This window comes from Ambystoma mexicanum, chromosome 8 (genome assembly GCF_040938575.1).
Source record: "Ambystoma mexicanum isolate Mex_15411 chromosome 8, UKY_AmexF1_1, whole genome shotgun sequence".
NCBI classification, from domain to species: domain Eukaryota; kingdom Metazoa; phylum Chordata; class Amphibia; order Caudata; family Ambystomatidae; genus Ambystoma; species Ambystoma mexicanum.
Window position 1 is genome coordinate 226,058,656 of NC_090929.1, and position 13,976 is coordinate 226,072,631.

At 48.3% G+C, this 13,976-nt stretch overlaps 1 protein-coding gene across 5 annotated transcripts in view; it reads left to right on the plus strand.

The window, feature by feature from the left end:
* The window catches only part of STRBP (spermatid perinuclear RNA binding protein), a 1,497,608-nt gene that overhangs the window by 257,139 nt on the left and 1,226,493 nt on the right, over positions 1–13,976 (plus strand). For all 5 annotated transcript variants that reach the window (XM_069609636.1, XM_069609639.1, XM_069609638.1 and 2 more), the window contains one exon: positions 12,345–12,489. In XM_069609636.1, coding sequence (XP_069465737.1) covers positions 12,345–12,489 — 145 coding nt within the window. The remainder of the gene's footprint in view (positions 1–12,344; positions 12,490–13,976) is intronic.

Genomic DNA, 13,976 nt, shown 5'->3' on the forward strand with positions numbered 1-13,976 from the left:
CGTGCTTTGCGTTATTCTGCAGCAGCAGCAGGACGCTCACCGAGTCGGCTCCTGCATTCCAGGTCCAGAGTCATCTTCAGCTTCCGCGCAGCAACCTGCGGATGAAGAAAGACACAGAACAATACTTACCAGATCCCGGAATCCAGTCACCGGCAAAACCTGCAAAGAATAAACATAAGGTTAGAAAAGTGCAACTCGCTTGCAGCCGCGCCCGCTTACCTGATCCATCCGTGATTGCAACGGAGCTAACCGCGGCCTTCTCTTCGGCAGCTTCTCTGCACCTGAAAGGCAAAGGACATAATTAAAAAGGGGTTCGGGTGAAGGCAGTCGCATTCATCTTAACTTACCAGTTTTTGCACGCGCAGAAGCGGCCGCATCAACCGCAGCATCCCGGCACCTGAAAACTAGAAAAAGGACATTATTAGAGGTGCCATTAAAAGCGGCCAACGATCATTATACTTACGTGCATCGGCACGTGCAGTGGCAACGGATATAAAGCCCGCAGCATCCTGGCACCTGAAAACTAGAAAAAGGACATTATTAGAGGTGCCATTAAAAGCGGCCAACGAACATTATACTTGCGTGCATCGGCACGTGCAGTGGCAACGGAAAACTACGCCCACAGCATCCCGAGGCCTGAAACAAAGGAAAAGGGACATTATTGAGGTGCCCATCTTTTAAAGCCTAAAGACTACAGTATACTTACAGGCATCCGCTCGTGCAGTAACGGCGGCATCGCTCTTCTCAGGACTGGGCTTCCTCTTATCGAATGTCTGACTTGCAGGGTAAGTTTTTTGCAGGTGGAAGAAAAAGGGTTAATCACCGTTTGATGGGATTCCTTCTCCCACCAATTGCCAGTTTCTCCCACAGCCTAGCTTTCTACTTGTCTCGGCGAGCTCTCACCTTAGGCGTATAAATGCTGAGCTCTCCATCCTGCGTCTGGTGCAGGGGTGCGAGGATTCCAGTTACGTCACTGGATGAGTTCAGTGTTGAGGCTCAAGTCTTTTGCGGCCTTAGTTGTGGCACTGGTGCTGGGATGCCTCCTGAATGTTGTTAGGGACCGCACTGTTTGAGGGCGGAGGTGAGAACTTCGTTTTGGAGACTTTGCTGTTCTTAAAAAGAATGAATTATCCTTTCTTGTTGGCAGACGGAGGGGACGTTGTTTTGTTTATGGCGAGTGCAAAGCAGAGCGCTGCCCGCCTGTTACTGATTGTTGCCCAGTTAGGTTGGCGTAGTGCGGGAGGGTCAGGGCGGACTCTGCATTTGAGTTGATGTCTATTGTTCCCTTTCTTGTTGGGTTTGGTGCTGGGGGGGGTCTCGGCATCGTTCTTGGAAGTTTATGGCGCGTGTGGTATGGATTTATAGATCCGTGGTAGGCGGTGTGTACTTTGGTGAAGCGGTGCGCCTCTTATATGTCCATAGAGGTGGGGAACACTTGTAGCGTTGGGATGGCACCCACTGGGCTAGTGTTTCCAGCAATATTGCAAGGTGCCCCCTGCTTATGGCCTTTTTTTTTTATCAGGAGTCCCAGCACAGGTGTAAATTGTTGGTGGTGGTGACTGTTGCCCCTGCTCCTCTCCTCAAATTCGTAACCACACCGCCCCCGCCACGCCTCTCCCACCTCACCTCTTTGCTGGAAGTTGGCATCCGCTCTGGCCTCGTTTCGTCTCAGCGGGGGGCGGACCACCCCAGCCCCTCCGCCGGGATGCGAGGATGTTTCAGCCGCCGCACCGCTCCGTCCCCGCGCAGTGTAGAGCGTCGGGTCGTGGCCGACTCGGCGAAAAGGAGGGCACGCAGCCCTGGCTGCTGTCGCTGCTGGCAGCGGGTCGATGGGGCTCTTGCTCCGCACACCGCAGCGATTGTTTGCGCTCTCGAGCGTTTCCTTTTCTCCGGCTGTGGCTTCTCACGTCTCGCAGCACCGCGGCTGTCTCCTTATGCTTGGCGTAGCTCTGCACTCTATGTGCCCGGCTGGTGTGGCCCACTCCGACGGTGGTATCTCGATGAGGAAAGCTCTGATTTTCACCGTTCTTTCGACCGCCGTACCAATCCTGGGACGTTCAGACATTACACCTGCAAATATTGAGTGATGCCCATCAGGGATGCCGCGATTAGACAGGATTCATTCGGGTGTGTGCTGGGAGCTCACAGGGACGTCGCATCTTGGACGGGCTTCTAGTGCCCCCTTTCGGGAGGGGTACTTGATGGTAAGCCACCGATAAGTCAATCACTGAAAACCACTTGAGTCCTCCCAAAGTAGCCAAAGTCTTGGCAATAATAGGCAAGGGATGTCTCAACTAGAATGTTTTTGTTTAATCCCCTGAGGTCCACACAGAGTCTTAATTTTCCGTTGCTTTTGGTCACCAGCACTACTGGGGAAAGCCATTCCGTACCCCCAATACACTCAATAACTCTTTTTTTAATTAGCCCGGATAATTCCTCACGCAATTGTCCCCTCATGTTTAGTGGTACTTTGTGAATCATGGGTTGAGCATTCACCTTGAGTTTAATGTTGTGTTCAACGTTTTTAAGTTTACCTAACTTTTCTGTAAATAATTCCGGAAATGCTCTAGACCATTTTATCTTCCATTTCCACTATGGTCACTGGTTCTGGAGCACAAGCTTGTACTCGCACCTAACTTTCTCTGTTCTTCCCAACCTAATAATGAGGCACCCTTTTTGGCAACCAAATGCATGCAGAGCATCTCACCTTTGTAACAAACAAGTGCTTGAAATTGTCCCGCTATGTCGATAGCTGATTCACCATACCCACAGGGTTGGACATTCGCTGGTTTGAGGTTGCTTGGACCCTTCCTTAAAGTGTTCTTCAGAGTTTCCTCTGATATAATGGTCCATGGTGACGCTGTGTCCACTTTCATCTTTAAATTGCACCCTTTAATCATGAACTCATCAATTGGTCCACTCTGCTCTCCAGAAACCGCTGAAATTTGAAAAATGTGCCTCAGCGTTACTTCCTGAGTGGGTGCCGGTGATGATGTACTCATGCTCATCCGACTCATTTCAGCACTTTGTTCCCTTTGTTCCACCAAGTTGATTGATAAGTCTCTGCATACATTTGCAAAGTGGCCTTTGCGTTTACATTTGAAGCAGTCAGCGAACCTAGCAGGACATGTAGGAAAATTAGAACCATGCCTCGGGCTCCCACATTTGGCACACCTCTGGCTCCACCCATCTCTTCTATTAGTACCAGAATTCGTTTTTCTTCTTGGGCTTACCGCACACACAGCATGTGTGACTTGTTTGTCAACCTTCATTTTGAAGGGATTGTGTCCTCCGACGTATTCCTCATCTTAGATATCTCCTTCCAGCTCTGCTGGCCTCGGAAAAATTTTTCTCTAGAGGGCGCTGCGCGTCGACGTCCTCCGAGTCGATGTCCCTCGACAGCCGCCGTATCGACGTCATCCTGCCTATAAAGGCCGCGCGCAGCGCCCGTTGCTCAGTTCAGTTTTTCCGCGCTTACTCGGTGCCTCGGAATACCGTTGCTCAGTTCTTGTCAGATTAATTCTATTTACCTCAAGTCATTCGGTCCGTACTCGATGGCTTCGTCGTCGGAACCGACAACTCCTCGATCCGGCTTCAAAAAATGCCGAGATTGTGGGAAAAAGATGTCGCTGACTGACCCTCACAGAGTTTGTCTGTGGTGTTTGGGAGCTGAACACGATTGTTCGGAATGCGAGGACTGTATGTCCATGACAGCTAAGGCCCTGAAGGAGCGTAGGGGGAAGCTGGAGAAAGGTAAGACTTTTAAAGCTTCTTCTTCGTCGACGAAGTCGAGACACTCGTCTCCTCGTCACCATTCGCGCTCCAGGTCTCGGAGTGGGTCTCATCACTCCTCGAGATCGAAGCACTCGAAGAGGAGACGTCGAAGATCCCCTTCTCCGTCTTCCTCTTCCTCTGTTTCGCCAAAAAGAATCCCTTGCCCCACGAAACATAGTTCCCGGGCTGAATGGGAGGAATTCCGCAAAAATATGATGAGCGTCTTCGAGAAAGCTGCCTCGACCCCCTCGAAGACTGCCGAGAGCGATACTCTGGTCGAAAGACCCAAAGGTCAAAAACGCCGTGAGTCGCAGTACCCGGCGAAGGAAACCTCTCGAGCGCGTCTCAAACCCTCGAGTAGGACTATGACCTCCAAACCTTCCTCGAAGGTTCCGTCGAGGTCGATGTCTTCGACGCCGTTGTCGAAGGGACTGTAACGCTCGCCTGATTCCCACGGAGGCGCGGGTCTTGGCAGGAAGCTGTCTGTGACTCAAAGTGATGTTCAGGACTCGATTGGCTTCTGGGGTCGAACCTCTTCGCACTGTGTGTCGGACTCGAAGAGTGAGGTTTCTGCAGGTGAAAGAATATGGGGGTTAATGGTCTGGGTTGTTGAATGTCCCTCTCTCTCTCTCTCTCTCTCTCTCTCTCTCTCTCTCTCTTCCCAGCTTTTTTGTAGAGCCCCCAGGTCAACGTGCTCACCTTATATAGGTGAATGCTGGGCTCTCCATCTGCGTCTGGTGCAGGGTGCCGTTGCCAGTTCCTTCACTGGTGAAACACAGGCCTCTTGGATTCAGAGGATGGTTACCGTCGTTATCTGCACGAGCGGTGAGTTTCTGGACACCTTTTGTCTTTATAGTCTTTACATGCGTGGCACGTTTATATGCAGACTCTGTATAATGCCTTTCCCTTATGTATTGCAGGGCTCTTGAGATGAAAGATGAAGTGAAGCGCTTGGAAGTTCGTAAGTATGGCAAGCGCTCTAGCTGTCTCTTTCCTTGCAGCTTAGTTCGTGTTAAAGAGACGCCGAAGAATTCGCAGGCGTTTTATTGCGACGAGCGTGATGAACGTAAGTAGATACCTGCTTAATGTCTTTTCTTTTGCCTTTCAGATGTTGGGTTGCAGGGCCGGAGTCCGCGGAATGCCAGTAAGTTGTTAACGATACTTTGTCTTCACAGGCGGCGATGCAGAACGAAGAAATGCGGAATTCACAGCGTGCCGGTAAGTATGGCAATGCTTTTGTTCTTGCAGGTGGAGATGCGGCGTGAAGAAACGGCCGCAGCCGATGGATCGGGTAAGTAAGCACTGCGTGTAAAGTTCGCCTTGCTAACCTGTTGTTTCTGTTCTTTGCAGGTGCTGATGATGTCTGGATACTGAAATGGTAAGTAGGATTCTTGCAGGTCCAGGATCGGAAGAAGAAAGGCCGGAGCAGACTCGGTGAGCGTTCTGCTGCAGATGCAGAATAACGCGAAGCACGCTTCATCTATCAGGTGTGGTTTAAATAGCCTTGGAGTGATGATGCGTCTTCTTCCACGGCCCCGCCTAGGTAAGAAAAGAGTTCCAGTTTCCAGAAGAGTTCCAGTGCTGTATCCAGGGAGTGGAGCTGCCCCACCCACGTAAGAAAGTAGTTCCTGTTCTCAGATGGCTTCTAAGTGGCTGGTAAGTAAGCAGCATGGTCTGCTGCAGGTAAGTCCACCCAAGCATCTTCACACCTATTATGAGCCCGGCGCTTCCAGTGCCGGGACCAATGGTTTTGATGAGCCTGGTGCCACCGGCGCCAGGACAAGGTCCAAAAGGTCCCAGTGGGGACTGGCTGGTGCTTAGGATTAGGGTTAGGGGCCTGCTTCCAAGGACGTTGGGCTGGTCCTGGCTCCTTGGAAGCAGTGATCATGACAGGGACCTTCGACACACGGGTCTGTCGACTCGACGCCAGCTTCGACACCGGCGTCGACGCCAAGAAAAGTCACGGTTACGACACACCCAGTGACTATCCCCAGGTCCTCGACGTCGATGACTTCGAGATTGTCGAGTAGAATTCCAATTCTGTCAAGGTCTTTGAGGCCTCCGCCTTTGTTTTCGACGCCACGCTCGAAGCCTTCGACGTCGGCGTCGACGACATCGACGTTTTCGAGGCCGATAATGACAAGTTCGGCTCCGTCTGCCTTGGAAATGGGATTTACTCCCTTTATGAGTTCAGAACAATTGAGAACTATGTCCTCAATTTTGGAAGAGGGTGAATTGTCTGAACAGGAAGACATATTTGAGTTGCAGGGACCTGTAACCCCAATTAGAGAGGAATTTTCCTCTGAAGAACGCAGGTTAAAGGATCTTCATGATTCCTTACATGAGGCAAGTGGGTTAGACACTTCCCCTGAGGTGGAGGTTGCTAGGCCAGACCCGGGGGAGCATGCTGAAACCCCCTATAGAGCCTTAATGGCCAGGATCACAGAGTTCATGGGGTGGTCTGCACCTTCAGAATCTTTCCAACAAGATGACCTCATGGATATTCTTGACAAAGGCCCACAGGAGCATCCTGTGGTGCCTTTTCATAAAGCTCTTCAGAGGAAGATCATGACAAACTGGGAAACCCCAGATGTAGTACCAGCAGTAAATAATAAACTGTCTACAAAGTACAGGGTATCTTCTACAGACCCGGAGTTTTTGTCTAAACACCCATCCCCAGAAAGTCTGGTGGTACAGGCAGCATCCTCTACCGATGTCAAGACGGCTTATCCTACCGTCCCACAGGACAGGGACGATAAAAAATATGATGCTATGGCAAAGAAAGTCTTTTCAGCATGTAGCATGGCGTTAAAATCTGTTAATGCTACTTGCACCCTTGCTAGGTTCAGCCATACACTTTGGGAGTGTGCTTCTACAGCGGCTAACTGCATCCCGGAGGGAGAAGAAAGGGATGCGTTCCTGAATATTATACAGGACGGTAAAGACGCTATGTGCGAATCCCTCCAGACGGGCATTGATTCGGCTGACAGTATCAGCAGAGCAATGGCGGCAAGTACATCAACCAGGAGATTCGCTTGGTTGAGAAAGTCTGGTTTTGCCCCAGATGTGCAAGCCATGCTCTTGAACATGCCATTCGATGGCTCTTCTTTGTTCGGGAAAAAGGCGGATGACAGTTTAGAGAAACTGCAAACTTCAAAAGCAGCAGCAAAATCCCTAGGAGCTGCAATCCGACAGACTCCTTTTCGTCCCACAGGAACCTCTGCGAGGGGCAAGTCCTTTCGCTTCTACTCCGCATTCGGAAGAGGTAGAGGACGACCGGCTCAAAGGGGACAAAGAACTACTCCCCGAGGTGGACGGGGTAGATATTCAAAAGCCGCAGCAACAGCAGGTGCCTCTTTACCATCGGCATCTGCATCAGCCGCCCCAAAACCACTCTGAGGACTCCCCTCACAGGACACCTGTAGGAGGCAGGTTGACTCAACATCTGGCGGTATGGCAGGCTATCACGTCAGATGCTTGGGCATTGGAAACAGTTGCCCAAGGTTACTGCCTGCCTTTCCTACGTATACCTCAGTCATCCACCGGGGATCAGCTCTCAGAAAGCTCCAGATCCGCTCCTCTTGCAGGAAATTTTGGATCTGCTAGAGAAAGGTGCCATCGAACCGGTACCTGTAGCGGAGAGGAACAAGGGCTGGTACTCCCCTTACTTTCTCATTCCAAAGAAAGACGGAGGACTGAGACCCATCTTGGACTTGCGAGAATTGAACAAATTCCTCAGAAAAGACAAATTCAAGATGGTCACTCTTTCTCAGATCCTCCAGGCCCTTCAGTTCCAGGACTGGTTGGTATCTCTGGACCTTCAGGACGCTTATTTCCATGTGCCTATCCATCTCAAACACAGGAAATACCTGAGGTTCGCAATTGGCAACTCTCACTAACAATTTCGAGTGCTGCCATTTGGGCTGACCTCCGCCCCGAGGGTCTTCACCAAGTTAATGTCGGTAGTGGCTGCAAGTCTAAGGAGGGAAGGGATTCACGTCTACCCCTATCTGGACGATTGGTTGATCAGGGCTGTTTCTCCGGAACAAGCTCAGATCCAGCTAAATCACGTGTGCCACTTCCTTCACAGACTGGGCTTCTCCCTCAATTTAAAGAAGTCACAAATGATACCATCGCAGAGACTCCAGTTCATAGGAGCGATCCTGGACACTTCCCTGGGAAAAGCCTCGCCACCAGAGGTGAGGGCTCAAGATATTCTACAGATGGTTACCAAGTTCCAACATGCCCAACGTCTCCCAGCCTTCGACATTTTGAGGTTGCTAGGCCTCATGGCATCCTGCATTTTCCTAGTGCCAGAGGCTCGCCTGAGAGAATGAGATCACTCCAGTGGGCACTGAGGACTCAGTGGTCACAATTCTCAGGGAGAATGACAGATCTTCAGGTTCCCGGCAGGGTGGCTCGAGACCTTCAGTGGTGGGCCTGTCAGGAGAACATTCTGAAAGGAGAACAGTTTAGCAACCCTGGCCGGAGATAACAGTAGTCACGGATGCCTCACCCACGGGATGGGGAGCCCACGCCAACGACTTGACCATCAGCGGTCGTTGGTCTCCATCAGAGTCCAGACTACACATCAACCTGTTAGAGCTGAGAGCCATCAGACTTGCGCTGAAGGCGTTCCTGCCAGCTGTACAAGGGAAGAACGTCCTGATAATGACGGACAACACGGTGGCCATGCATTACCTCAACAAAAGAGGAGGCGTAGGATCACTACCCCTGTGCAGAGAGGCGATGCAGCTCTGGTTTTGGGCAATCCAAGAAGGAATCTCTCTATCGGCAGTTCACCTAGCCGGAGAGAAGAACTTGACAGCGGACGCTCTGAGCAGGCAGAACACAGTCTCCCACGAGTGGGAGCTAGCTCAGGAAGTCCTTCAAGAGATCTTTGCCCTTTGGGGAACCCCTCAGGTAGATCTGTTCGCCACCAGCCTAAACAGGAAATGCGACATGTTCTGCTCAAGGGAATTTCCCCCGAGAGGAGCTCTGGGAGACGCGTTCATAGTGGACTGGGAGTTTCCGCTTCTGTACGTGTTCCCACCGGTCCCTGTCATTCCTCAAATGATCAGGAGGTTGAGAAGATTCCGGCGAACCATGATCCTAATTGCCCCGGATTGGGCCAGGAGAACGTGGTACCCGGACCTTCTAGACTTGTCCATCTGCCCTCCAATTCGACTTCCACTCAGAGAGAACCTACTCTCACAGAAGGGAGGTCAGGTTCTCCATCCAGACATCAAAACCCTCAACCCTCAACCTTCACGCTTGGCTTCTGAAAGGCTGAGGTACAAGGATTGGGACCTCCCTGATGATGTTATGGAGGTGTTGCTTTCGGCAAGGAGGCCAGCAACAAAGTCTTTATACCGCTGCCGTTGGAACACATTTTGCAGCTGGTGTAGAGAACAGAATATCAACCCTTTTTCATGTGGTACACCAATGGTTTTGTCCTTCCTACTATATTTGGCAAATTCAGGCCTTCAAGTTGGCACCATTAAGGGCTATCTCGCAGCGCTATCCATCCTTAAGCGTACTGCGGAAGAACCATCCTATTTCAAATTACCCTTGGTAATACAGTTTCTAAAGGGGTTAACCAATGTTTATCCCCCAAGACCATTCCAAGTTCCCCTATGGGATTTAAACTTAGTACTAACTTTCCTGATGGGCACACCTTTCGAACCTCTCCATTCTTGTTTGTTAAGATTCCTTACCCTTAAAACTGTTTTATTAATAGCTCTTACATCTGCTAGAAGGGTGAGCGAATTACAAGCTCTTTCTTGTAAACCCCCTCACACAATATTTCACAAAGACAAAGTTGTCCTGCAAGTGAAGCCTAATTTCCTCCCAAAGGTGGTTTCTGAATTCCATATCACTCGGAAGATTACCCTACCATCTTTCTATCCTCCTCCTCACCCGGGGAAAGAGGAAGAGAGGTTACACAGGCTAGACCCTAGGGGGGCTTTAAGTTTTTACATCAGTAGAGTAGCCAGGATAAGACAGGCAGACCAGCTGTTTGTAGGTTACGCAGGTCACAAGCTGGGGTTACCAATAACTAAGCAGACCATTTCCAGATGGATCATTCTAGCCATTCTGGAATGTTATAAATTGGCAGGGAAAGAGCCCCCTCAAAACCTTAGGGCTCATTGAACCAGAGGTATTGCAGCTTCATCGGCCCTCAAAAGAGGCGTGCCGGTTAAAGACATCTGTGCGGCCGCTACATGGTCGTCTGTCCATACCTTTACACATTTTTACAATTTGGATTCCTCCTCCAGTCAAGAGACTAGGTTTGGAAGGGCTGTACTGCATTCTATTCATCAATAGAAGACAGCGTGAAGTCAGTACTCCCTCCTCCGATAATAGAATACTGCTATGGGAGCCTATCTAAGATGAGGAATACGTCGGAGGACACAATCCCTTCGAAGAACAAGTTACTTCTTACCTTGTAACGTTCTTTCGACGGGATGTTCCTCCGACGTATTCCTCATCGACCCTCCCATCCATCCCCGCAGTTCTACTTCCCTTGTTGTTGCAGCTTACGCTCCTTCAGGGTGATTAGTTTAGTCCAGAAAGTATTATTGTGGGCTACAAAACGGAACTGAGCAACGGGCGCTACGCGCGGCCTTTATAGGCAGGATGACGTCGACGTCGATACAGCTGTCGAAGGACATCGACTCGGAGGACGTCGACGCGCAGCGCCCTCTAGAGAGAAAAAAATTTCCGAGGCCAGCAGAGCTGGAAGGAGATATCTAAGATGAGGAATACGCCGGAGGAACATCCCGTCGAAAGAACGTTACAAGGTAAGAAGTAACTTGTTCTTCTTTAATATACTGTGTAGTTTGATCGATACTTCTGGAAAGTTCAATAGCTTGTTCCAGTGTGACCTCTTTTGCTAGGAGCTTTTGTTGTATCCTCATGCTGTTGGTACACCTCACAAGTTGATCCCTAATTAAAGAATCAGTTAATGTTTTGAAATCACAAGTGTGACTTAATGTTCTGAGAGCTGCAATGTAAGACTCAACAGATTCTGATGCTTCCTGTGTTGGCTGAAAAAATGTATGACGTTCAAAAGTTACATTTTTCTTGGGTTCAAAATGTTCCTCAATCAGCTTTAGGGCCACTGAGTACTCGTCTGTATCTCCTGCTTCCTCACCTTGCGTCCTTGACAGGCCATCAAATATACAACGTCCTTCTGGCCCCAAGTTATGCAGTAACAGTGCCTTTTTTCTTGCTGCACTGAATCTGTCCCCTCCTATGGCCACTAGGTAGTTTTCAAATATGCCCTTCCACCTATCCCATCTGATGGCAGGAAGACCTGGCTCAGCTTAAAAAAAAAAGTGCAGGTGGTGGAATGGCTGCAGCCATCACTTCTGATTGAAAGGCTGACAGGGTGTTGGTGCTTTTGGGATTTTATAATGTCCTCTTTAGGATCGTTTGGCTGTGACAGTCTCAGTTGTATAAGAAGAGCTATTGATTATTGACTGATGTGGGGTAATAATCCAACGTTCTGCAGTCTTTGTTAGGCAGAAAGCTTTTTCTTTATGATGTCACTGCCCTGCTGTGGCTGAAAGTGGGAATTTTCCGTGTAACAGTTTCTTCCTAGCAACTGACATCACAATGCTTGTCAGAAATGGCTTGTTGGTTAATCTGGTGGTGAGGCCACGCCCCCTTCCAGGCGTGTGCATTGGTGCTTGACTCGTGCTGCCCTGCGCGAGCTAGAGCCACTCAACGACACCCCCTCACAGGCGCGCGCTTTGTGGGAAGTCCGCTCTGCCTTAGACGAGCGAGGCCATGTCCCTCCTCTTGGTAACGCCAGAGCCAAGCGCGCGTACTAAGGTTGGCCTCGTGCTGGGGCGCGCTGCCTTGCGCGAGCAAATATGGCCAACTGGCCCTGACTGGATCAGGCCCTTCCTCCGCTTCCTGTTGATTCACAACAGGTGTCGGCGCCTCTGTGGAGGAATAGCGGGTGCCGCACGCACTCTGCCCGCTGTCCCCGTCACGCCTCCTAACCTGTTCCTCGGCGTCCGCTGTTGCTTTCCTTCTGTCGTCCGCTTGACTTGCTGGCAGGTGAGTCCACAGCCGGACCGAAGCGGAGCCGAGAAGTGGATGCTGCAGCACACTACACGGGGGTCCAAAATCCTCGTCGCCAATGTTGGATTGAAACGGACGCGGCAGGAAGTTATCAAAGGATTTATTTAGTCAAAGCCTTAACGTCTGCAGGCACTGCTACGCAGCCACTCTGCCAACTGAAAACGAATACATTCCAGAACCCCCACTCCAAAGATAACATTCTATAAACAGAAGCCCCTGACTTCATAATGCGAACCAAAGCTGAAGCGGTAAGTAAACATGAACTGCAATGTGAAAGACATTACATAATCACACAGTATGAACATTAAATGTATATACCCTAATAAATATTGTAAATATCCTAAACCTAACACTATGGCAATGTTTTGTCAAGCTTTAGATCTATGTAGTGGTGAGAATATTTGAAATAACCTATCTTTTTAGAAAACCTGCTTTTTATTTTATTACATATATTGAAAGGTAAATCTGGTTTTCAGAAACTGACAAAAGAGACTTATCAGGTGGAGCAGTTTACGGAGGAGGCATCGCTTATCATTAAAAACTCGACAGAACCCAAGCTAACCCTGAAGGTGACTCTTACTTCCCCACTAATAAGGGATGAAATGGATACTAAAACGGAAGGTATGTTATTTTTGTACATTGATAATGTTAAGGTGTGTGTTTAGGATAGATTGTAGTGATCAGTTTCAAAATTGTTCTTTGCATGCTTTATGTAGAAAGGAAGATCGGTTTCCATACTCTTCTATAATGCTTTTAAATGGAGTATTAAAAGATCAGATTTAACAATATTGACCAGTGCATGATTTGTGCACAGTTGTTTGGAAAACAATGTCTTATGCGTAATTTAGCATATTGAAGCTAATATTGATAAGAACGGTAGTTGGGCAACTTTGAAGCCCTGCATAACTTTAATTCTACAAGAATTTGTGTCAGCACTTACTGCTATAGTGATACAGGTTTCATTATTTCATTAGTTATTTCAGTAGCTTGATTGGGAAACCGTTGTTAAAGTTAAATCATTAGATATTGTCTGATTTATTCATTTTTTATGGCAAAACAGTATTTGATGTCTTCTATGAAACTATTTCTTACCTCTTGTTTTTCCTTGGTGTTTTTAATGTTTATTATATAGCATAGTAGTGAAAAAGTTACATGAGAAAAACCTGAACTGAACCGGAAAAGCCATGTTATCTACTGTATCATAAAACCAACAATTTTTTTTGCTTCAGTTTTCCAAGCCTGTTGCTTGAAACTTTCCACACATCATTGGACTATATCAGACCTTTGACCAACTGGCTACAATCTGTCATGACAACTGAGGCAGCTGGGCCCATCTGGGCAAGAGGGGACACCCTGTTGCTGTTTTCCCATTCGTAGACTTGCCCCAAGTCCCTTTGCCTGTTGCCTGTATGAACTATACAGTGAGAAATGTTGGTCAGTTGTGTTTTGCCAAATACCGGATATTTTTTAGATAGCATTTACTTGATACAATAAGGGATCATTCTTTTTTTGAAGAAAGGGTATTTTCATTCAACCAGTTGCATATATTGGCTTCATAACTTGCTTGTGTCCTTGTTTTAAAAAATAAACTTTCTCAAAGGGGAACTACACGACAATTACTTGTGCAGAAGATGTCCTTCATAGACCTCTTGCCTTGTAAACACACATAAAATAAATTCCTAGGAAAACCAGGTATACAATTCTTAAGTGTAGAACACGTATTTTGATTGTCTGTTAAATTATCTCTATACATTAAAGACTAATCATGTGGCTATCTATTGCTGCTAGGAATATTGGCATTCTGCACACTCTGGGTAGCAAGTCCTTCCTAGAATTTGTAGAAAGATAATTTGCCCTCCAAAGGAAATTGTACTCATGAGCTGTACAAATTTAACAATTGTGTCTTTAGGATATTTTAGGCTAACTGGAATTAGATTATCACAGAGCAGCAGTTCTCTGAAGCCATTATGGTCCCATTATTTTTTTCCACATGTTGTAATTAAGAATTCATTTTGTTAGGAACATTTGACACACATAGGTAATCGAGGTTTGGTAGCCTCATTGTAACGTCTTCTGTTGAATACAGGATAGATTATGTACACAGATCT